The following is a 22,839-nucleotide window of genomic DNA, read 5'->3' as shown; positions in this document are numbered from 1 at the left end:
GCGCCCCTGCATTGCCCGGGGGAGCCTCAGGCAGCTCCTCGGGAGATCTCACCTGCTGCTAGAAAGCCCTTGGCGGCACTCGAGGGCTGTCTTGGGGCAGCTCCCTGCAGGTGGAGGAGCCTCCGTAGCGTCTGGAGGCTCGTCTCCACCACCAGGCCCGGGCTGTCGCTGGCGGGCAGATCCGGCACAGCGTCCTGGCTGTCCTGGCCGCTCTGGGATGACCACTGCTGGCTCCAGGACACTGGCTGCCCCGCCAGCTGCTCCTGAGCGGGCTCCCCTGCATCGGGCTGGGCTCCCATTTGGACTTGCGGGCTCTCCCCTGCCACGTCAGGGGTCAGGATTGCGCCCGTGCTGCTGAAGTGCACGAGTCCAAGGGAGCCGGGAGACCTGGGCACAGGCTCTGCACCTTGTGCAGGCTGACAGGTCTCACTGCGCCTCTGCGAGGGATGGAGGCTGTCAGAGAGAGCAGAGGCTCCTGGCAGGGTGCAGGGTCTCTGACAGCCTGAGGTTCCTGCATGGATGCTGGTGGCTTCCCCCTGCTGAGCCACCCTTGCAGGGCTTGAGGCTCTCCCAGGGATGGAGAATGTTGCTGGGAGCAGCCTCTGGAAGGGATGGAGGCCTCTGGAGGAGCTGTCCGAGGCACAGCAGGGCAGGTGGCCTCGCTTCAGCAGCTCCTGCAGTTCTGCCCACAAGGCCTGCCACATCCCCGAGTAGAGCGGCGCACGTGTCCCGCTGCCATCCCCGAGGTGCAGCATCAGTTCCCGCAGCTCCCGGGCCTCTGCCAGGCAGGGGCCGCAGCCGCAGGGGCTGCCCAGGGGGCTGGCGGGAGCACGCGGCCGCTTGCCAGGAGCGGCCCGAGGCCTGGGGAGCCTGGGAGCCGCAGGGGCTCCTCGCTTCCTCCGTGAGCCTCTGGGCCTGGCCCCGCGGCGCTTGCTCCTCTTGGCTGTCCGTGCCCGCCGGCTCCGTGGCTGCCGGTGGCCAAAGGCCCACCAGACAGCCACGGCGGCCAGCAGCAGGACAAGCGCAGCCATCAGCACGTCACCGGCACCCATGGCTCCAGCACGTCCCGTCGCGGCTGCACTGGCAGCTGCGGGCACTGGCCCCTTTTATCCAGCGACAGCGCGGTGATGTCGCAGCGATGTCACAGTGCTGCGGCCAGCACAGCCCTGGGACATCACAGCCCTGCCTCACGCCAGCGCTCTGCCCCTTTGTGCCCTCACAGCCCTGCCTCGGCCCCGCCCTCCGCAGGGCCCCAGCAGGGATCAGGGGGCTCCCTATGGGCACCTGCCAGCTCTCTGGAGCACAGTGGGTGGAAGAATCTTCTTTAAGTGGCACACAGGGATGAGGAGGGGAATGTTGATGGTCTCACCTCCTTGCTGGCAGAGCATGGGACATGGATTGTCCAATGGGACACTGCAAAGTCCTTGAGGAGGGCAAGCCCCGCTCAGCAACATCCAGGCCATCCGTGTGCTACCTACCACATTCCCGTCCTGAATCCAAACCCAGCTCTTTGCACCTCCCTGGGAAGAAAATGGATCTTATCCCATTGAAAACTGGTACCTCAGCCCATTCTTCGCCCAGCACACCCTGTCTCTGTTTGTGTTACACCTGGACACCTGTTCCAGATCCATTCTGTGAGGGACAGGATCAAAATTCTAAATCCTGAAATAGAACCTGCATTGCCTTCCCATCATCCAGGAGATGGGTGACCTGCTGGTAGTGGCACAGTCAATCATACAGGAATGTCCCTGGCTGCGGACCCGTGACTGACACCATGAAAGGTTTCAAGCGCCAGCATTTTATTATTCCCCAGTACAAACTTCTATACCCTTTTCCCTCACATGCATAATATCTGTGTACCCTCTTACTCTTTTGGTGGTTGGTCAATAAACATCAGCATTCAGTGCTTCTTTTCCTTCAGTGCTGTTCACCTGTCTTCTACAGCTGCACCCCATTAGGGATGAGGCTGGGCCGCAGCCCCATTCCCTGTTTCCCATAATCTGTTCTCCTACATTTCCCTCCGTTATCTCACACTGCCCCGTCCAGATGCTGGCGCTGTCCTTCCATCACTTCCCAGTTGTGCCAATGATGGCCTTTGCTGCTATCAAGATCAGATTATCAGGGCTGGAGTTTCCTGGAGACTCCAAGCCCTTCCTGTCAAGTCAGATACAGCCAGAGAACACAGAGCCAGCATGGACCTCCTTGTCATTCAGGAGCTTGGGCAGAGGATTTAGGGGCTTCCTTTTGGGACATATCTGGATGAATCCTATCCAATGCCACAGCATCATAGATATTGTTCTGGTCCAAGTTGTCCCAGGCAATTCCACATGAAAAATCACTGTAACACCACTGTCCTTCTCCTGTTGGACACCCTTTGGCACCCAGAGAAGCCTGTGGCACTTGGCAGAGCCAGGCTCTGTGGGACAAGGACACTGGGAACAGCTAAAAGCAGAGAGGATGCTCAGAGAGCTGAATTCCCACAGGATTCTGCTGAAACCAGGGTCCTCATAAGACAGGAAAGCTGGACAGGACAGAACGCACGTCGAGCCAATATGGTTAATCCAACGTTCTCTGCTTATTAGGGAGAAGATTGCAGTTTATATACACTTCTATAGAGTTTACAGTTTACAAAGGCACTCTCATTGGCAAGTGAACATTGTTTATCTTTGTCTTAAGTTTGCCTAAACCTCACACTATAAACCTATACTGCTTCACACCCAGACAGCCCAGTGCTTCCCATCACACCTTAATATAGTTTCTATCTGCGCCACAAACTCTTAATTTCTAACTTCTTCACAGGCTTAGAGGGCCTCACAAGGCTCAAATCTGAGGCCTAGACTGGAGTAGCTCAAATCTCATTCTGAACATAATTCATGCCCTCTCTCTCAGAAATGCTGCAACACCCTACTACTATTGGTAATGTGGAGATAGGTTTAACATGCATGAATTTCTGTTTCTTCCTGCTTGTGATTGCAATTTACTGGGCAGGGATTTGATGGCTAAAATGGGAATGTCAATCATTACTGTGAAAGCTGATAAAGAAGTGTTCTGGTTTGAAAGTAAAACTAGTGAGAGACTCTAAGTCAGAAATAGAATTTATTGGGAAAAGGGGAAAAGGACAAAAATATATGTAATAATATAAAGGGAAAGGCTACTGACAAAGTCAGAATACAACCTGGCCAGCGTGCTGGTAGCAGTCTGAATTGGAAGAGCTGCAGTCGTCTTGGGATGGCAGATGTAGTTGCTGTGTCTTTTCGGAGAACCTGCGAAAAGGCTCTCCTCTGTCTAGAAATCTCCACTTTTATCCAGGTGGGAATGCCTAGCTCCTCCCCTTGGGCAGAGCATCTCACAATGGGTTATTATGAGTTACAAGGTGTGTCCTTAATCACCTCCTCTTCCTGGACAGTGTTATCTCTGAGTCATGTGGCCAGGCATTGATGGGGCCATTAACAGCAGATAAGGAAAACTGCCCCAAGGCAATTCTTACTCAGATGGTAATTGGAAAACGTTTTTTTTTTTTAAATCTTGGACAAGAAGCTACCACCATTGCAACTTAGTGTCAGATGTCCGAGAAGGCCTACTTACTGAGAAGTAAACCCAGAGGTGTGAGCAGTCCCACAGAAATGTGGAAAATTAGATATGCAACCTCTCCAAATCACTTCGGAGCCACCAGGACAAGTGGTGTCTAAAAAGCAATGCCCTGTTTCAAAGGAGAGAAGGAAAGGGGTTCCAGCCTGTTACTGAGCTCCTGTTCAAGGCAGGTCTTTTGGGGCCATGAGTGTCTCCCTAGAACACTGCTATCCCTGTCAGGTAAGAGCCTGGCAGAATCTGAAAGAATTCTAAAGAATTCTAAAGTGTTAAAAAGCAGATGAACTGAGGCTCCTGCCCTAGCCCTTCCAGACAGGGAAAAAGAAGTTGAATTTTATGTGGATGTTGAACAGGAGCATGCCAAAGGTGTTCTCGTGCAAGAACACCACAGGGCTGTACTTGAAGACCGATGGTCCATCTTTGTAAAATGTTAAACCCCTCGGCAAGGGGTGGCCCCAGTGTTTGCAAAATTGTGCAGCCACAGCTTTACTTGTAATATGATTAGAAAAAAATAAAGCCACGGCTTTAATTGTAACTGAAGACTGCAAGAGGCTATCTTATCCTTAAAGCTTCACATCAAATTAAGTCTTTATTAACCTAAGGAGCTTTTCCTGGCATCGGAAATTTAGAATTAAGAAGCAGAGAAGGGTTTAACCCCTTGTCATGTTTTGACACTGGCACAATTCCAGCACCCCCATGAAAATACAACCTCTCAATTGAATGCTGTTAAATGTGATCAGGAAAAGAGCAAAGCAGGCCCAAGCTTAATAAGAAGGAAAAAAACTTTATTAAGCTACTACTATGATACTACTATAAAAGAAAATAAAGAAAGAAAAGCACACACAAAATAAAAATCAAAATCTTTCAAAACATTCCTCCTCCCACCACCCAACTCCAACAAACCACAGCGAGATACATTTGGACCCTTAGTCAAGTATTCACCCTTCAATATAGTCAATACTAAGTCCATCAGGGGATGGAGGAGTCTCCCTTGCACCACAGACCGCCAGGAAACACAGCTGCCACTTCTTGTGTTTCCATGTCACACATGGCACTGCCTGGAGAAAATCTGCCAGTGTGACCCTCTCCTTTCCATGGATAGTGCTCTCACCACCAATGCATGGATGGAAAGGCTGCTTTTAGGATTTTTCCTTTCAAGGATGCTCTGCCAAGAGGGGAAAAAAACAACAGTTCAGTTTTTGGGACCACAGTCCCCCTCATTTTCTTCCTCCCCTGGGGCCGAGGGTCTCAGGAACAGAGATCTTTTCTCTTCTTCTTCTCTGAAGACAGGGGGCACCACCACAAACCTCCCCGACTTTTCTCTGTTCACTCCGCTCCTGTCTTTTCTCAGCTGCTGAAGCAGGTCTCTTGGCTCACCGGCATCCTCCTAAAATACAGTCTCTCTTGGAGAAGAAACTCGGTTCAGTCTGTGGCTAACAAGAAAAAGTCCAGGCAAAAGCCACTCCATCATCATCTCCCCCAGTCTTCTTCTCCTAACATTCCAGGTCCCAGGCTGTCTCTCTTCCTCTCTTTCAAACTGAGGAGGAGTAAAATTTCACAAAGCTTTAATTTCTCAAGGAAGGGTTAAAAGTCCCGACTCCCAGGATGGCTCACTGCCCGGATTGCCAGCTCCCACGGCTGGGCACCTTGTGGCCTTGTGGCCCCCCCCGCTCTTCTCCTTCCCCGCGGCGTACTGCTGATAAACCACCGCTGTCTCTTTCTCTCTCTCTCTCTCTCGACTTTGGGGGAGAAGGCAGACATCCCAGATTTCTCCACCCTTCCATCTGCAGGGGGCCAGCCTGGTTCCAGTCCCTCCACCCTTGGGCCTACCTCAAGCTGGGCTGCATGGGTCCCCTCCATCCAGCCATGGGCCGGGCAGGAGAGAGTCCTGCACTGAACCCTGACTGGAACCAAAGAGCGAGAGTTCTCCTGGTAATTCTGCCTTTAACCCCTCTGTGTTCTCAGAGGCGTGTCCACTTTCAATTGGTCGCTCCAAGTGTCAATATCCAAATTGACTTCTTCCTTCTGAGAAGATTCATATTCCTGTCAAACCACGACATCCCACGTCATGTTTAACTGGTCCCGAGGGAGGAGATCTGAAGGACATTCATGACTGGATTCAGATAATAGATCTCTAGATGCCAAGGAGATATTCAATGACCTGCCTTGGAGTTAAGTTTTTGGATTTTCATTTTCCTGGAGCAGTAAATTAGGATGTTGCTGGAGGTTTCTGCTGGTGGTCCCAACAGGGCAGCCATTTGGTGCAGCCCATGAAGCTGGCATCACAGGTGTCATGGTTTGACACGGAAAGAGAATTTTTTCCGGAAGGAAGAGGTCAATTTAGTTATTGACCAATTGAAAGTAGACACGCCTCTGAGAACACAGAGGAGTTAAAAGCAGAATTCCCAGGGGACCTCGCTCTCTTTGGTTCCAGTCAGCGTGCAGTGCAAACCTCCCCTGCCCAGCAACGAGCTGGGTGGGGAAGGGGAAGCCCCATGGCCTGAGAAAGGTAGGCCCCAAGGGTGGTGAAAGGACTGGAACCGGGCTGGCCCCTGCAGATGGAAGGGTGGAAGAAATCTGGGATGTCTCCATTTCCCCCCCCCAGAGTTCCTCTCCCGAGAGGGAGAGAGAAAGCCACAAGGAAGGAGGAGCCGGGGGAGCTGCAAGGTGCCCAGTTGTGTGGGAGTTGCTGGATGTCCGGGCATCGAGCCATCCTGGGAGTTTGGACTTTTAACCCTTCCTTGAGAAATGAAAGCTTTGTGAATCTTCCTTTCCCCTCCTCGGTTTGAAAGAGAGGAAGAGGGACACCTTGGACCCTGGGATGGGATGTTGGAAGGAGGAATTCTGGATGGGAGGGGGACAAGGAGTGGCTTTTGGCTGGACTTTTCCGTGTTAGCCACAACCTGAACCAAATCTTCTCCTTCAAGAGGGACTGTGTTTTGGGAGGATGCCAGTGAGTCAAGAGACCTGCTTCAGCTGGGAAAAAGACAAAAGTGGAGTGAACAGAGAAAAGGTTAGGGGGTTTGTGGTGGCACCCCCTGCCCTGGAAAGGAAAGAGAAGAGAAGAAGATCTCTGTTCTTGAGCCCTCAACCCCAAGGGAAAATGGGGGGGACTGTGGTCCCAAACAATGAAAAACTGAACTGTTGTTTTCTCCCCTCTTGGCAGGGCATCCTTGAAAGGAAAAATCCTAAAGGCAGTCTGACCATCCATGCATTGTGGTGAGAGCACTGTGCATGGAAAGGAGAAGGGTCACCATGGCAAACTTTTCTCCGGGCGGTGCCATGTGTGACATGGAAACACAGGATGTGGAGCTGTGTTTCTTGGGGGGTCTGTGGCACAGGAGAGACTCTGTTCCCTCGATGGACTGAGTATCAATTGTTTGGAGGGTGGAAACCTGATTGGGGTCCAGATTGTGTCTCACTGTGGTTTGTTGGAGTTGGGTGGTGGGGGGAGGAATGTTTTGCAAGGTTTTCATATTGATCTTTGTGTGGTTTTTTTTTTCCCTTCTTTAGTTTTCTCTTTTCTTTTGTAGTAGTAGTTTAATAAAGTTTTTTTCCTGTTATTAAGCTTGGGCCTGCTTTGCTCTATTCTAGATTCCACTTCACAGCATTCAAGGGAGGGATCACATTTTCATGGGGGCACTGGCATTGTGCCAGTGTCAAACCATGACAACAGTCCATGTGGGGGTGTAGGACAGATCCTTGTGTTCTGCTTCTTTCCCTCTCCACTCCCCAGTGCCACCAGCTGCCCCGGGCAATGAGGGGGTTCCAGGCTGAGCGAGGGCAGTGCGAAGGTGCAGCAGCTCAAGGATCCACTCCCTGTGCACTTCCCGGGACAGGGCTGCCCTGGGCCTTGGCATGGACAGAGGGAGAGTCCCCCTTCTCTGCTCGGCCTGACCCTCCTGCCCCAGCCTCACTCGGTTCCATTCATGTGCCTCCTGTGAGCTACGCTCTCCACACAGATCCTGGTTCTGATCCTTGCATCCACAGCACTGTTTTTCCTGGAATTTAGCCAGGGCTTCCCCTCTGTAAGGGATAGGGATATGTAGGAGGAGTGTGGTGGGCTCTCTTCCACCACCATTAGCGATTTCAGGTCCCCCAAGGGCTCCTGTGTCTCCCTTTTCCCCACCAATATTCCTCTTTAGCTGAAGTTACTGACAAGGACCAGCCTTGACACACCAAAATGAGTTTGTTGTTTTATTTCTCGGGTCCTCAGTCCTGCGTGGGACTCGGTAAGTGGGTGCTGCAGAGGCTCCGGCAAGGCATCAAGAACGCCGGCCCCGCACCCAAGGGTGGCGCGAGATCTCGTCCAGCTCCGGCCTGTCCGCAGGGTGCTTGGCCAAACACCATCGGATCAGGTGCTGGAGCTCTGGGGAGAGAAGCCAGAAAGCGCCGGTCAGCGGCAGAAGTCTCCTGGCCAGCTGCCCCCGTCGGCACGGGCCCCTCCTGCGGCCGGCCCTGGAGGGCAGAGCCACGTCCCGCGGAGCTGGTGAGGGCCGCGCCGGGCTGAGCGCCGCCAGCTGCCAAAGCCCGGCGTCTTGAGGCCAGACACCCACCTGGAGAGAGCTGCTGCCCGAAGGAGAGCTTGCCCAGCACGATGGCATGGTCGTCCTGGAAGGGGAGGCTCCCGCACACCATGACGTACAGCAGCACGCCCAGGGACCAGACGGTGGCCGCGTGGCCGTGGTAGCAGCCGAGCCAGATCCACTCGGGCGGGCTGTACGCGTGGGTTCCTAGGGGAGACGGGCGGCGCTGGCCGGGCGCAGGCTGCTGCCTTCCAGAGCCCGGCGCCAGCCTCCTGGCCGAGGCAGGGCCCGCACACACGGCCACAGCTTCCCCCCGAGGCCACCCCGCATCCCCCGGCCGGCTGGCCAAAGGCACGAAACCATTCCGCGAGGCCAAGAAGGCACCGGGAGCAGGGCCCAGGCCATGGCTCACCGGCAAAGCCCGTGAAGGCCCGCTCCTGGAGGAAGGCGCCGCAGCCGAAGTCGATCAGCTTCAGGTCGCCGCTCTCCGGGTCCACCAGCAGGTTCTCCGGCTTGATGTCCCGGTGCAGGACGCCGCAGGCGGTGCAGTGCCGCACGGCCTCCAGCACCTGGCAGAAAAGCCAGCGTGCCTGCACCTCGCAGAGGCAGCCCTGCTCCTGCAGGAACTCCAGGAGATCCTGCGATGCCTCCGGGCGCTCCAGCACCAGCACGAAGCTGTCGGGCAGCTCAAACCAGTCCAGGAGCTGGATGATGTTGTGGCAGCCAGAGCCCACCTTCTCCATCAGCACCACCTCCAAGGGCACGCGGGTGCCGTCGGGCTGTCAGCGGGAGACAATCGGTGCCTCGGGCAGGCCTGCAGCTGCTGCTGCTGCTGCTGCTGCTGCAGCCCTGGGGCTGCGCTGCGCCCTGCCCGGGATGCCCCAGTGCCCCTGGCGCAGCCTCCCTGCCGCCTGCGCTGCCTCCCGCCCGGGGGATGCTCGGGGGGCCCCTGCCCGGCCCCGGCACCGCTGTTGGCCGTGCCCGGGCCCGCGGGGCTGCGGCTCCGCACGCCGAGCCCGCCCCGGGATTCTCCCTGCCCGCCGCGCCCCGCTCTGTCCCGCTGGCCCCGCTCGCTCACCAGCTCGTCCCACTGCAGGACGCTCTCCCGGGCCACGCGTTTGATGGCCACCTGCGAGCCACGGAGAGAGGAGGGCTGAGCTCCAGCCCTGCCGCTCCCCGCCGCTGCCCCTCCTGCCCCGCCCGGCCGCGGCGGCCACTCACCGGGCTCCCGTCCGAGAGGCGGATGCCCGAGTAGACGGTGCCGAAGCCGCCGCTGCCCAGCTGCGGGCCCAGCAGGTACCGCTCCTGCCGCTGCCTCCTTTGCCCTGCGGCCGAGAGAAGCCATCAGCCTTGCGCCCAGAACGCCCCGCAAGTGCCCGCGAGTGAAGCGGGCCGGGCCCCCGCGGCCGCCGCGCTCTCACCTGCTTCCTGCTGCGCGCCGGGCAGCGGCCACGGCCCTGCAGCCGCCGGGCTGGCGAGCGGCAGAGCCGGGCCGGGGCAGCGCGCACAGGCGGCTGCGGCAGCCCCGGGGCAGCGGGGCAGGGCAGCACCGTCGCTGTCCCCGGCGGCGTGGGCTGGGCTCCGCTCCTGCCGACGGCCGGGGCTGCAGCCCGAGCCTTGGCCCAGGGGAGTCCCGGGAGCGGCTGCAAAGCAGACAGGGCTTGTTCTTTGCAGGCGCTGCAAAGAGCCGGCGACTAGGCTACTCTCGGGGGCCCTGGCCTGGCCGGGCCGCGCCCCTGCATTGCCCGGGGGAGCCTCCGGCAGCTCCTCGGGAGATCTCACCTGCTGCTAGAAAGCCCTTGGCGGCACTCGAGGGCTGTCTTGGGGCAGCTCCCTGCAGGTGGAGGAGCCTCCGTAGCGTCTGGAGGCTCGTCTCCACCACCAGGCCCGGGCTGTCGCTGGCGGGCAGATCCGGCACAGCGTCCTGGCTGTCCTGGCCGCTCTGGGATGACCACTGCTGGCTCCAGGACACTGGCTGCCCCGCCAGCTGCTCCTGAGCGGGCTCCCCTGCATCGGGCTGGGCTCCCATTTGGACTTGTGGGCTTTCCCCTGACACGTCAGGGGTCAGGATTGCGCCCGTGCTGCTGAAGTGCACGAGTCCAAGGGAGCCGGGAGACCTGGGCACAGGCTCTGCACCTTGTGCAGGCTGACAGGTCTCACTGAGCCTCTGCGAGGGATGGAGGCTGTCAGAGAGAGCAGAGGCTCCTGGCAGGGTGCAGGGTCTCTGACAGCCTGAGGTTCCTGCATGGATGCTGGTGGCTTCCCCCTGCTGAGCCACCCTTGCAGGGCTTGAGGCTCTCCCAGGGATGGAGAATGTTGCTGGGAGCAGCCTCTGGAAGGGATGGAGGCCTCTGGAGGAGCTGTCTGAGGCACAGCAGGGCAGGTGGCCTCGCTTCAGCAGCTCCTGCAGTTCTGCCCACAAGGCCTGCCACATCCCCGAGTAGAGCGGCGCACGTGTCCCGCTGCCATGGCAGAGCTGCAGCATCAGTTCCCGCAGCTCCCGGGCCTCTGCCAGGCAGGGGCCGCAGCCGCAGGGGCTGCCCAGGGGGCTGGCGGGAGCACGCGGCCGCTTGCCAGGAGCGGCCCGAGGCCTGGGGAGCCTGGGAGCCGCAGGGGCTCCTCGCTTCCTCCGTGAGCCTCTGGGCCGGGCCCCGCGGCGCTTGCTCCTCTTGGCTGTCCGTGCCCGCCGGCTCCGTGGCTGCCGGTGGCCAAAGGCCCACCAGACAGCCACGGCGGCCAGCAGCAGGACAAGCGCAGCCATCAGCACGTCACCGGCACCCATGGCTCCAGCACGTCCCGTCGCGACTGCACTGGCAGCTGTGGGCACTGGCCCCTTTTATCCAGCGACAGCGTGGTGATGTCGCAGCGATGTCACAGTGCTGCGGCCAGCACAGCCCTGGGACATCACAGCCCTGCCTCACGCCAGCGCTCTGCCCCTTTGTGCCCTCACAGCCCTGCCTCGGCCCCGCCCTCCGCAGGGCCCCAGCAGGGATCAGGGGGCTCCCTATGGGCACCTGCCAGCTCTCTGGAGCACAGTGGGTGGAAGAATCTTCTTTAAGTGGCACACAGGGATGAAGTGGGGAATGTTGATGGTCTCACCTCCTTGCTGGCAGAGCATGGGACATGGATTGTCTAATGGGACACTGCAAAGTCCTTGAGGAGGGCAAGCCCCGCTCAGCAACATCCAGGCCATCCGTGTGCTACCTACCACATTCCCGTCCTGAATCCAAACCCAGCTCTTTGCACCTCCCTGGGAAGAAAATGGATCTTATCCCATTGAAAACTGGTACCTCAGCCCATTCTTCGCCCAGCACACCCTGTCTCTGTTTGTGTTACACCTGGACACCTGTTCCAGATCCATTCTGTGAGGGACAGGATCAAAATTCTAAATCCTGAAATAGAACCTGCATTGCCTTCCCATCATCCAGGAGATGGGTGACCTGCTGGTAGTGGCACAGTCAATCATACAGGAATGTCCCTGGCTGCGGACCCGTGACTGACACCATGAAAGGTTTCAAGCGCCAGCATTTTATTATTCCCCAGTACAAACTTCTATACCCTTTTCCCTCACATGCATAATATCTGTGTACCCTCTTACTCTTTTGGTGGTTGGTCAATAAACATCAGCATTCAGTGCTTCTTTTCCTTCAGTGCTGTTCACCTGTCTTCTACAGCTGCACCCCATTAGGGATGAGGCTGGGCCGCAGCCCCATTCCCTGTTTCCCATAATCTGTTCTCCTACATTTCCCTCCGTTATCTCACACTGCCCCGTCCAGATGCTGGCGCTGTCCTTCCATCACTTCCCAGTTGTGCCAATGATGGCCTTTGCTGCTATCAAGATCAGATTATCAGGGCTGGAGTTTCCTGGAGACTCCAAGCCCTTCCTGTCAAGTCAGATACAGCCAGAGAACACAGAGCCAGCATGGACCTCCTTGTCATTCAGGAGCTTGGGCAGAGGATTTAGGGGCTTCCTTTTGGGACATATCTGGATGAATCCTATCCAATGCCACAGCATCATAGATATTGTTCTGGTCCAAGTTGTCCCAGGCAATTCCACATGAAAAATCACTGTAACACCACTGTCCTTCTCCTGTTGGACACCCTTTGGCACCCAGAGAAGCCTGTGGCACTTGGCAGAGCCAGGCTCTGTGGGACAAGGACACTGGGAACAGCTAAAAGCAGAGAGGATGCTCAGAGAGCTGAATTCCCACAGGATTCTGCTGAAACCAGGGTCCTCATAAGACAGGAAAGCTGGACAGGACAGAACGCACGTCGAGCCAATATGGTTAATCCAACGTTCTCTGCTTATTAGGGAGAAGATTGCAGTTTATATACACTTCTATAGAGTTTACAGTTTACAAAGGCACTCTCATTGGCAAGTGAACATTGTTTATCTTTGTCTTAAGTTTGCCTAAACCTCACACTATAAACCTATACTGCTTCACACCCAGACAGCCCAGTGCTTCCCATCACACCTTAATATAGTTTCTATCTGCGCCACAAACTCTTAATTTCTAACTTCTTCACAGGCTTAGAGGGCCTCACAAGGCTCAAATCTGAGGCCTAGACTGGAGTAGCTCAAATCTCATTCTGAACATAATTCATGCCCTCTCTCTCAGAAATGCTGCAACACCCTACTACTATTGGTAATGTGGAGATAGGTTTAACATGCATGAATTTCTGTTTCTTCCTGCTTGTGATTGCAATTTACTGGGCAGGGATTTGATGGCTAAAATGGGAATGTCAATCATTACTGTGAAAGCTGATAAAGAAGTGTTCTGGTTTGAAAGTAAAACTAGTGAGAGACTCTAAGTCAGAAATAGAATTTATTGGGAAAAGGGGAAAAGGACAAAAATATATGTAATAATATAAAGGGAAAGGCTACTGACAAAGTCAGAATACAACCTGGCCAGCGTGCTGGTAGCAGTCTGAATTGGAAGAGCTGCAGTCGTCTTGGGATGGCAGATGTAGTTGCTGTGTCTTTTCGGAGAACCTGCGAAAAGGCTCTCCTCTGTCTAGAAATCTCCACTTTTATCCAGGTGGGAATGCCTAGCTCCTCCCCTTGGGCAGAGCATCTCACAATGGGTTATTATGAGTTACAAGGTGTGTCCTTAATCACCTCCTCTTCCTGGACAGTGTTATCTCTGAGTCATGTGGCCAGGCATTGATGGGGCCATTAACAGCAGATAAGGAAAACTGCCCCAAGGCAATTCTTACTCAGATGGTAATTGGAAAACGTTTTTTTTTTTTAAATCTTGGACAAGAAGCTACCACCATTGCAACTTAGTGTCAGATGTCCGAGAAGGCCTACTTACTGAGAAGTAAACCCAGAGGTGTGAGCAGTCCCACAGAAATGTGGAAAATTAGATATGCAACCTCTCCAAATCACTTCGGAGCCACCAGGACAAGTGGTGTCTAAAAAGCAATGCCCTGTTTCAAAGGAGAGAAGGAAAGGGGTTCCAGCCTGTTACTGAGCTCCTGTTCAAGGCAGGTCTTTTGGGGCCATGAGTGTCTCCCTAGAACACTGCTATCCCTGTCAGGTAAGAGCCTGGCAGAATCTGAAAGAATTCTAAAGAATTCTAAAGTGTTAAAAAGCAGATGAACTGAGGCTCCTGCCCTAGCCCTTCCAGACAGGGAAAAAGAAGTTGAATTTTATGTGGATGTTGAACAGGAGCATGCCAAAGGTGTTCTCGTGCAAGAACACCACAGGGCTGTACTTGAAGACCGATGGTCCATCTTTGTAAAATGTTAAACCCCTCGGCAAGGGGTGGCCCCAGTGTTTGCAAAATTGTGCAGCCACAGCTTTACTTGTAATATGATTAGAAAAAAATAAAGCCACGGCTTTAATTGTAACTGAAGACTGCAAGAGGCTATCTTATCCTTAAAGCTTCACATCAAATTAAGTCTTTATTAACCTAAGGAGCTTTTCCTGGCATCGGAAATTTAGAATTAAGAAGCAGAGAAGGGTTTAACCCCTTGTCATGTTTTGACACTGGCACAATTCCAGCACCCCCATGAAAATACAACCTCTCAATTGAATGCTGTTAAATGTGATCAGGAAAAGAGCAAAGCAGGCCCAAGCTTAATAAGAAGGAAAAAAACTTTATTAAGCTACTACTATGATACTACTATAAAAGAAAATAAAGAAAGAAAAGCACACACAAAATAAAAATCAAAATCTTTCAAAACATTCCTCCTCCCACCACCCAACTCCAACAAACCACAGCGAGATACATTTGGACCCTTAGTCAAGTATTCACCCTTCAATATAGTCAATACTAAGTCCATCAGGGGATGGAGGAGTCTCCCTTGCACCACAGACCGCCAGGAAACACAGCTGCCACTTCTTGTGTTTCCATGTCACACATGGCACTGCCCGGAGAAAATCTGCCAGTGTGACCCTCTCCTTTCCATGGATAGTGCTCTCACCACCAATGCATGGATGGAAAGGCTGCTTTTAGGATTTTTCCTTTCAAGGATGCTCTGCCAAGAGGGGAAAAAAACAACAGTTCAGTTTTTGGGACCACAGTCCCCCTCATTTTCTTCCTCCCCTGGGGCCGAGGGTCTCAGGAACAGAGATCTTTTCTCTTCTTCTTCTCTGAAGACAGGGGGCACCACCACAAACCTCCCCGACTTTTCTCTGTTCACTCCACTCCTGTCTTTTCTCAGCTGCTGAAGCAGGTCTCTTGGCTCACCGGCATCCTCCTAAAATACAGTCTCTCTTGGAGAAGAAACTCGGTTCAGTCTGTGGCTAACAAGAAAAAGTCCAGGCAAAAGCCACTCCATCATCATCTCCCCCAGTCTTCTTCTCCTAACATTCCAGGTCCCAGGCTGTCTCTCTTCCTCTCTTTCAAACTGAGGAGGAGTAAAATTTCACAAAGCTTTAATTTCTCAAGGAAGGGTTAAAAGTCCCGACTCCCAGGATGGCTCACTGCCCGGATTGCCAGCTCCCACGGCTGGGCACCTTGTGGCCTTGTGGCCCCCCCCGCTCTTCTCCTTCCCCGCGGCGTACTGCTGATAAACCACCGCTGTCTCTTTCTCTCTCTCTCTCTCTCGACTTTGGGGGAGAAGGCAGACATCCCAGATTTCTCCACCCTTCCATCTGCAGGGGGCCAGCCTGGTTCCAGTCCCTCCACCCTTGGGCCTACCTCAAGCTGGGCTGCATGGGTCCCCTCCATCCAGCCATGGGCCGGGCAGGAGAGAGTCCTGCACTGAACCCTGACTGGAACCAAAGAGCGAGAGTTCTCCTGGTAATTCTGCCTTTAACCCCTCTGTGTTCTCAGAGGCGTGTCCACTTTCAATTGGTCGCTCCAAGTGTCAATATCCAAATTGACTTCTTCCTTCTGAGAAGATTCATATTCCTGTCAAACCACGACATCCCACGTCATGTTTAACTGGTCCCGAGGGAGGAGATCTGAAGGACATTCATGACTGGATTCAGATAATAGATCTCTAGATGCCAAGGAGATATTCAATGACCTGCCTTGGAGTTAAGTTTTTGGATTTTCATTTTCCTGGAGCAGTAAATTAGGATGTTGCTGGAGGTTTCTGCTGGTGGTCCCAACAGGGCAGCCATTTGGTGCAGCCCATGAAGCTGGCATCACAGGTGTCATGGTTTGACACGGAAAGAGAATTTTTTCCGGAAGGAAGAGGTCAATTTAGTTATTGACCAATTGAAAGTAGACACGCCTCTGAGAACACAGAGGAGTTAAAAGCAGAATTCCCAGGGGACCTCGCTCTCTTTGGTTCCAGTCAGCGTGCAGTGCAAACCTCCCCTGCCCAGCAACGAGCTGGGTGGGGAAGGGGAAGCCCCATGGCCTGAGAAAGGTAGGCCCCAAGGGTGGTGAAAGGACTGGAACCGGGCTGGCCCCTGCAGATGGAAGGGTGGAAGAAATCTGGGATGTCTCCATTTCCCCCCCCCAGAGTTCCTCTCCCGAGAGGGAGAGAGAAAGCCACAAGGAAGGAGGAGCCGGGGGAGCTGCAAGGTGCCCAGTTGTGTGGGAGTTGCTGGATGTCCGGGCATCGAGCCATCCTGGGAGTTTGGACTTTTAACCCTTCCTTGAGAAATGAAAGCTTTGTGAATCTTCCTTTCCCCTCCTCGGTTTGAAAGAGAGGAAGAGGGACACCTTGGACCCTGGGATGGGATGTTGGAAGGAGGAATTCTGGATGGGAGGGGGACAAGGAGTGGCTTTTGGCTGGACTTTTCCGTGTTAGCCACAACCTGAACCAAATCTTCTCCTTCAAGAGGGACTGTGTTTTGGGAGGATGCCAGTGAGTCAAGAGACCTGCTTCAGCTGGGAAAAAGACAAAAGTGGAGTGAACAGAGAAAAGGTTAGGGGGTTTGTGGTGGCACCCCCTGCCCTGGAAAGGAAAGAGAAGAGAAGAAGATCTCTGTTCTTGAGCCCTCAACCCCAAGGGAAAATGGGGGGGACTGTGGTCCCAAACAATGAAAAACTGAACTGTTGTTTTCTCCCCTCTTGGCAGGGCATCCTTGAAAGGAAAAATCCTAAAGGCAGTCTGACCATCCATGCATTGTGGTGAGAGCACTGTGCATGGAAAGGAGAAGGGTCACCATGGCAAACTTTTCTCCGGGCGGTGCCATGTGTGACATGGAAACACAGGATGTGGAGCTGTGTTTCTTGGGGGGTCTGTGGCACAGGAGAGACTCTGTTCCCTCGATGGACTGAGTATCAATTGTTTGGAGGGTGGAAACCTGATTGGGGTCCAGATTGTGTCTCACTGTGGTTTGTTGGAGTTGGGTGGTGGGGGGAGGAATGTTTTGCAAGGTTTTCATATTGATCTTTGTGTGGTTTTTTTTTTCCCTTCTTTAGTTTTCTCTTTTCTTTTGTAGTAGTAGTTTAATAAAGTTTTTTTCCTGTTATTAAGCTTGGGCCTGCTTTGCTCTATTCTAGATTCCACTTCACAGCATTCAAGGGAGGGATCACATTTTCATGGGGGCACTGGCATTGTGCCAGTGTCAAACCATGACAACAGTCCATGTGGGGGTGTAGGACAGATCCTTGTGTTCTGCTTCTTTCCCTCTCCACTCCCCAGTGCCACCAGCTGCCCCGGGCAATGAGGGGGTTCCAGGCTGAGCGAGGGCAGTGCGAAGGTGCAGCAGCTCAAGGATCCACTCCCTGTGCACTTCCCGGGACAGGGCTGCCCTGGGCCTTGGCATGGACAGAGGGAGAGTCCCCCTTCTCTGCTCGGCCTGACCCTCCTGCCCCAGCCTCACTCGGTTCCATTCATGTGCCTCCTGTGAGCTACGCTCTCCACACAGATCCTGGTTCTGATCCTTGCATCCACAGCACTGTTTTTCCTGGAATTTAGCCAGGGCTTCCCCTCTGTAAGGGATAGGGATATGTAGGAGGAGTGTGGTGGGCTCTCTTCCACCACCATTAGCGATTTCAGGTCCCCCAAGGGCTCCTGTGTCTCCCTTTTCCCCACCAATATTCCTCTTTAGCTGAAGTTACTGACAAGGACCAGCCTTGACACACCAAAATGAGTTTGTTGTTTTATTTCTCGGGTCCTCAGTCCTGCGTGGGACTCGGTAAGTGGGTGCTGCAGAGGCTCCGGCAAGGCATCAAGAACGCCGGCCCCGCACCCAAGGGTGGCGCGAGATCTCGTCCAGCTCCGGCCTGTCCGCAGGGTGCTTGGCCAAACACCATCGGATCAGGTGCTGGAGCTCTGGGGAGAGAAGCCAGAAAGCGCCGGTCAGCGGCAGAAGTCTCCTGGCCAGCTGCCCCCGTCGGCACGGGCCCCTCCTGCGGCCGGCCCTGGAGGGCAGAGCCACGTCCCGCCGAGCTGGTGAGGGCCGCGCCGGGCTGAGCGCCGCCAGCTGCCAAAGCCCGGCGTCTTGAGGCCAGACACCCACCTGGAGAGAGCTGCTGCCCGAAGGAGAGCTTGCCCAGCACGATGGCATGGTCGTCCTGGAAGGGGAGGCTCCCGCACACCATGACGTACAGCAGCACGCCCAGGGACCAGACGGTGGCCGCGTGGCCGTGGTAGCAGCCGAGCCAGATCCACTCGGGCGGGCTGTACGCGTGGGTTCCTAGGGGAGACGGGCGGCGCTGGCCGGGCGCAGGCTGCTGCCTTCCAGAGCCCGGCGCCAGCCTCCTGGCCGAGGCAGGGCCCGCACCCACGGCCACAGCTTCCCCCCGAGGCCACCCCGCATCCCCCGGCCGGCTGGCCAAAGGCACGAAACCATTCCGCGAGGCCAAGAAGGCACCGGGAGCAGGGCCCAGGCCATGGCTCACCGGCAAAGCCCGTGAAGGCCCGCTCCTGGAGGAAGGCGCCGCAGCCGAAGTCGATCAGCTTCAGGTCGCCGCTGTCCGGGTCCACGAGGAGGTTCTCCGGCTTGATGTCCCGGTGCAGGACGCCGCAGGCGGTGCAGTGCCGCACGGCCTCCAGCACCTGGCAGAAAAGCCAGCGCGCCTGCACCTCGCAGAGGCAGCCCTGCTCCTGCAGGAACTCCAGGAGATCCTGCGATGCCTCCGGGCGCTCCAGCACCAGCACGAAGCTGTCGGGCAGCTCAAACCAGTCCAGGAGCTGGATGATGTTGTGGCAGCCAGAGCCCACCTTCTCCATCAGCACCACCTCCAAGGGCACGCGGGTGCCGTCGGGCTGTCAGCGGGAGACAATCAGTGCCTCGGGCAGGCCTGCAGCTGCTGCTGCTGCTGCTGCTGCTGCAGCCCTGGGGCTGCGCTGCGCCCTGCCCGGGATGCCCCAGTGCCCCTGGCGCAGCCTCCCTGCCGCCTGCGCTGCCTCCCGCCCGGGGGATGCTCGGGGGGCCCCTGCCCGGCCCCGGCACCGCTGTTGGCCGTGCCCGGGCCCGCGGGGCTGCGGCTCCGCACGCCGAGCCCGCCCCGGGATTCTCCCTGCCCGCCGCGCCCCGCTCTGTCCCGCTGGCCCCGCTCGCTCACCAGCTCGTCCCACTGCAGGACGCTCTCCCGGTCCACGCGTTTGATGGCCACCTGCGAGCCACGGAGAGAGGAGGGCTGAGCTCCAGCCCTGCCGCTCCCCGCCGCTGCCCCTCCTGCCCCGCCCGGCCGCGGCGGCCACTCACCGGGCTCCCGTCCGAGAGGCGGATGCCCGAGTAGACGGTGCCGAAGCCGCCGCTGCCCAGCTGCGGGCCCAGCAGGTACCGCTCCTGCCGCTGCCTCCTTTGCCCTGCGGCCGAGAGAAGCCATCAGCCTTGCGCCCAGAACGCCCCGCAAGTGCCCGCGAGTGAAGCGGGCCGGGCCCCCGCGGCCGCCGCGCTCTCACCTGCTTCCTGCTGCGCGCCGGGCAGCGGCCACGGCCCTGCAGCCGCCGGGCTGGCGAGCGGCAGAGCCGGGCCGGGGCAGCGCGCACAGGCGGCTGCGGCAGCCCCGGGGCAGCGGGCCGGGGCGGCACCGTCGCTGTCCCCGGCGGCGTGGGCTGGGCTCCGCTCCTGCCGACGGCCGGGGCTGCAGCCCGAGCCTTGGCCCAGGGGAGTCCCGGGAGCGGCTGCAAAGCAGACAGGGCTTGTTCACGCCGTGCATCGCAGGCGCTGCAAAGAGCCAGCGACTAGGCTGCTCTCGGGGGCCCTGGCCTGGCCGGGCCGCGCCCCTGCATTGCCCGGGGGAGCCTCAGGCAGCTCCTCGGGAGATCTCACCTGCTGCTAGAAAGCCCTTGGCGGCACTCGAGGGCTGTCTTGGGGCAGCTCCCTGCAGGTGGAGGAGCCTCCGTAGCGTCTGGAGGCTCGTCTCCACCACCAGGCCCGGGCTGTCGCTGGCGGGCAGATCCGGCACAGCGTCCTGGCTGTCCTGGCCGCTCTGGGATGACCACTGCTGGCTCCAGGACACTGGCTGCCCCGCCAGCTGCTCCTGAGCGGGCTCCCCTGCATCGGGCTGGGCTCCCATTTGGACTTGCGGGCTCTCCCCTGCCACGTCAGGGGTCAGGATTGCGCCCGTGCTGCTGAAGTGCACGAGTCCAAGGGAGCCGGGAGACCTGGGCACAGGCTCTGCACCTTGTGCAGGCTGACAGGTCTCACTGAGCCTCTGCGAGGGATGGAGGCTGTCAGAGAGAGCAGAGGCTCCTGGCAGGGTGCAGGGTCTCTGACAGCCTGAGGTTCCTGCATGGATGCTGGTGGCTTCCCCCTGCTGAGCCACCCTTGCAGGGCTTGAGGCTCTCCCAGGGATGGAGAATGTTGCTGGGAGCAGCCTCTGGAAGGGATGGAGGCCTCTGGAGGAGCTGTCCGAGGCACAGCAGGGCAGGTGGCCTCGCTTCAGCAGCTCCTGCAGTTCTGCCCACAAGGCCTGCCACATCCCCGAGTAGAGCGGCGCACGTGTCCCGCTGCCATGGCAGAGCTGCAGCATCAGTTCCCGCAGCTCCCGGGCCCCTGCCAGGCAGGGGCCGCAGCCGCAGGGGCTGCCCAGGGGGCTGGCGGGAGCACGCGGCCGCTTGCCAGGAGCGGCCCGAGGCCTGGGGAGCCTGGGAGCCGCAGGGGCTCCTCGCTTCCTCCGTGAGCCTCTGGGCCTGGCCCCGCGGCGCTTGCTCCTCTTGGCTGTCCGTGCCCGCCGGCTGCGTGGCTGCCGGTGGCCAAAGGCCCACCAGACAGCCACGGCGGCCAGCAGCAGGACAAGCGCAGCCATCAGCACGTCACCGGCACCCATGGCTCCAGCACGTCCCGTCGCGGCTGCACTGGCAGCTGCGGGCGCTGGCCCCTTTTATCCAGCGACAGCGCGGTGATGTCGCAGCGATGTCACAGTGCTGCGGCCAGCACAGCCCTGGGACATCACAGCCCTGCCTCACGCCAGCGCTCTGCCCCTTTGTGCCCTCACAGCCCTGCCTCGGCCCCGCCCTCCGCAGTGCCCCAGCAGGGATCAGGGGGCTCCCTATGGGCACTTGCCAGCTCTCTGGAGCACAGTGCGTGGAAGATTCTTCTTTAAGTGCCACACAGGGATGAGGAGGGGAATGTTGATGGTCTCACCTCCTTGCTGGCTGAGCATGGGATATGGATTGTCCAATGGGACACTGCAAAGTCCTTGAGGAGGGCAAGCCCCGCTCAGCAACATCCAAGCCATCCGTGTGCTATCTACCACATTCCCGTCCTGAATCCAAACCCAGCTCTTTGCACCTCCCTGGGAAGAAAATGGATCCTATCCCATTGAAGACCCGTACATCAGCCTCTTCTTCACACCACACACCCTGTCTCTGTTTTTCTCACACCTGGACTCCTGCCCCAGGTGTATTATGCGAGTGACAGGATCAAAACTCCACTTCAAATCCTGAAATAGAACCTGCATTGCTTTCCCATCATCAATGAGACCAGGCCAGGGCATGGCTGCTGTTTCTGTGCTGCTGGAACTCCGGTGTGAGCTCCAGTCGAGGGAGTTGTGACCTGTGGATGAGCCCAGACAGGAGCAGGACACCCGCAGGCGTCAGTGGCTGGGAAGAAGCCCATGGCAGAGCAGGAATCTCTCAGAGCATCTGTGGCCATGGCTATGTCCATGCCCAAGAAAGGATTGTGGCCCAGGGATAAACCTGAAGCCTCCGTGGCTGTGGATTAGGCCATGCTCAGCAGTGATGTAAATAAAAGGGCCAGGAGACCTTGTGCTCCTTTCTTGATAGGCCTTTATTATGAGGAGAGCCTATGGGGGTGGGGGCTCGGGGTTCCCACCGCCGCCGCTGCTCCCAGATGAGTCGATGTCCCAGAGGAGGGGCAGACGAGCCTGTCGGTTAGGGCAGGATCGGAGTCTTCGCCCTCACGGGATACACCACAAGACTCGCTCATAGCTCGCTGGTCTAGGGGGTTTTCCTTATTCTTACTCCTTTAAGCCTACAGCGATCGACTCCGGAGATTCTAAGAGTCCTCTCCCGTCTTCTGAAGGTTTCCTTGCAGGTAGGTGTAGATCGTTCTGTTGTCCCTGCTCTTGGCTCGTTGTCTGAGTCCATTTTGTCTTACTTCAGAGTCCAGTAATTAATAGTCAGCGCCCGCTTGGCCCTCTGGGAAGCAGGAAGCCTCCTCTGGGAGTGGTTTCCTGGGAGCAGCTTTGGAACTACCCGACGCAGTGAAAAAGGGACGGAAAATGCTCTAGACTACTAAAAACAGTAAACCCGATAAGTAGAATGTCTTCCATAAGGGGATTTTAACAAAGCATTCATAACAGGAGAGGGGTACAGAGACTCAGGGAGTTAACTGGGGGATACACTCTGGGGATAGGGGCAAATACATAGAGGGATTTAACCAGGGACCAAACTGTGAATGGATAAAACAGATAGAAGATTAGACATTAACTTTATTTATAAAAAGCAGGTCACCCTCGAAGCATCAGTGCCTGTGCATGGGGTCATGCTGGAGCACCTCAGAGCCACGGCCATGGATGAATCCCCCTGGCAGAGCAGTTACAGCCTTGGGGGCACTGCAGCCGTGGTTCAGGCCACATCCTTTAGTGGGGATGGAAAACTTCATTCCCTATAGTTTCTATAAAATCATGTTTGCAAAAATTTAAAGTTCTAAATTTTTAGATTCACTACAAAGAAAATACTGCTTATTTTCCTTCAGCTATTTCTTTTCTTGTTACATGGTTATCTTTCAGAGTGAGTAAAGGATACAAAAGGCGCTCTTAAAAATGAATTTCAAGAGCTGAATTTCAAGAGCTCCTTGAAATTCTGTATTCCAAGGTCAACCAAATAAAGAGGGATCATAGTATGACCTATGCAGATTGTGACAAGCTTGGTATTATGTTTAAGCCTTTTTAAA

The 22,839-nt window shown here is 56.4% G+C and overlaps 2 protein-coding genes across 2 annotated transcripts; both read right to left on the bottom strand.

The window, feature by feature from the left end:
• Positions 1-3,083: 3,083 nt before the first annotated feature.
• Positions 3,084-9,775, bottom strand: LOC146767232 (serine/threonine-protein kinase pim-1-like). Its single transcript, XM_085579623.1, has 5 exons — positions 9,536-9,775; positions 9,193-9,439; positions 8,527-8,893; positions 8,145-8,321; positions 3,084-7,957 (listed from the first exon to the last, which is right to left on the bottom strand). The coding sequence occupies exons 3-5, from the start codon at positions 8,855-8,857 to the stop codon at positions 7,854-7,856; spliced, it is 612 nt and encodes a 203-aa protein (XP_085435749.1). The 5' UTR covers positions 8,858-8,893; positions 9,193-9,439; positions 9,536-9,775; the 3' UTR covers positions 3,084-7,853.
• Positions 9,776-12,927: 3,152 nt separating this feature from the next.
• Positions 12,928-20,086, bottom strand: LOC144246538 (serine/threonine-protein kinase pim-1-like). The gene is made up of 5 exons (XM_085579622.1): positions 19,380-20,086; positions 19,037-19,283; positions 18,371-18,737; positions 17,989-18,165; positions 12,928-17,801 (listed from the first exon to the last, which is right to left on the bottom strand). Exons 1-5 carry the CDS (start codon positions 19,634-19,636, stop codon positions 17,698-17,700), a joined length of 1,152 nt encoding a protein of 383 aa, XP_085435748.1. The 5' UTR covers positions 19,637-20,086; the 3' UTR covers positions 12,928-17,697.
• Between the last annotated feature and the right edge of the window lie 2,753 nt (positions 20,087-22,839).

Source organism: Lonchura striata, chromosome 5 (genome assembly GCF_050655825.1).
Source record: "Lonchura striata isolate lonStrDom1 chromosome 5, ASM5065582v1, whole genome shotgun sequence".
Lineage (NCBI taxonomy): Eukaryota > Metazoa > Chordata > Aves > Passeriformes > Estrildidae > Lonchura > Lonchura striata.
The sequence above is the reverse complement of the archived record's forward strand: the minus strand, read 5'-3'. Positions and strand labels throughout refer to the sequence as shown.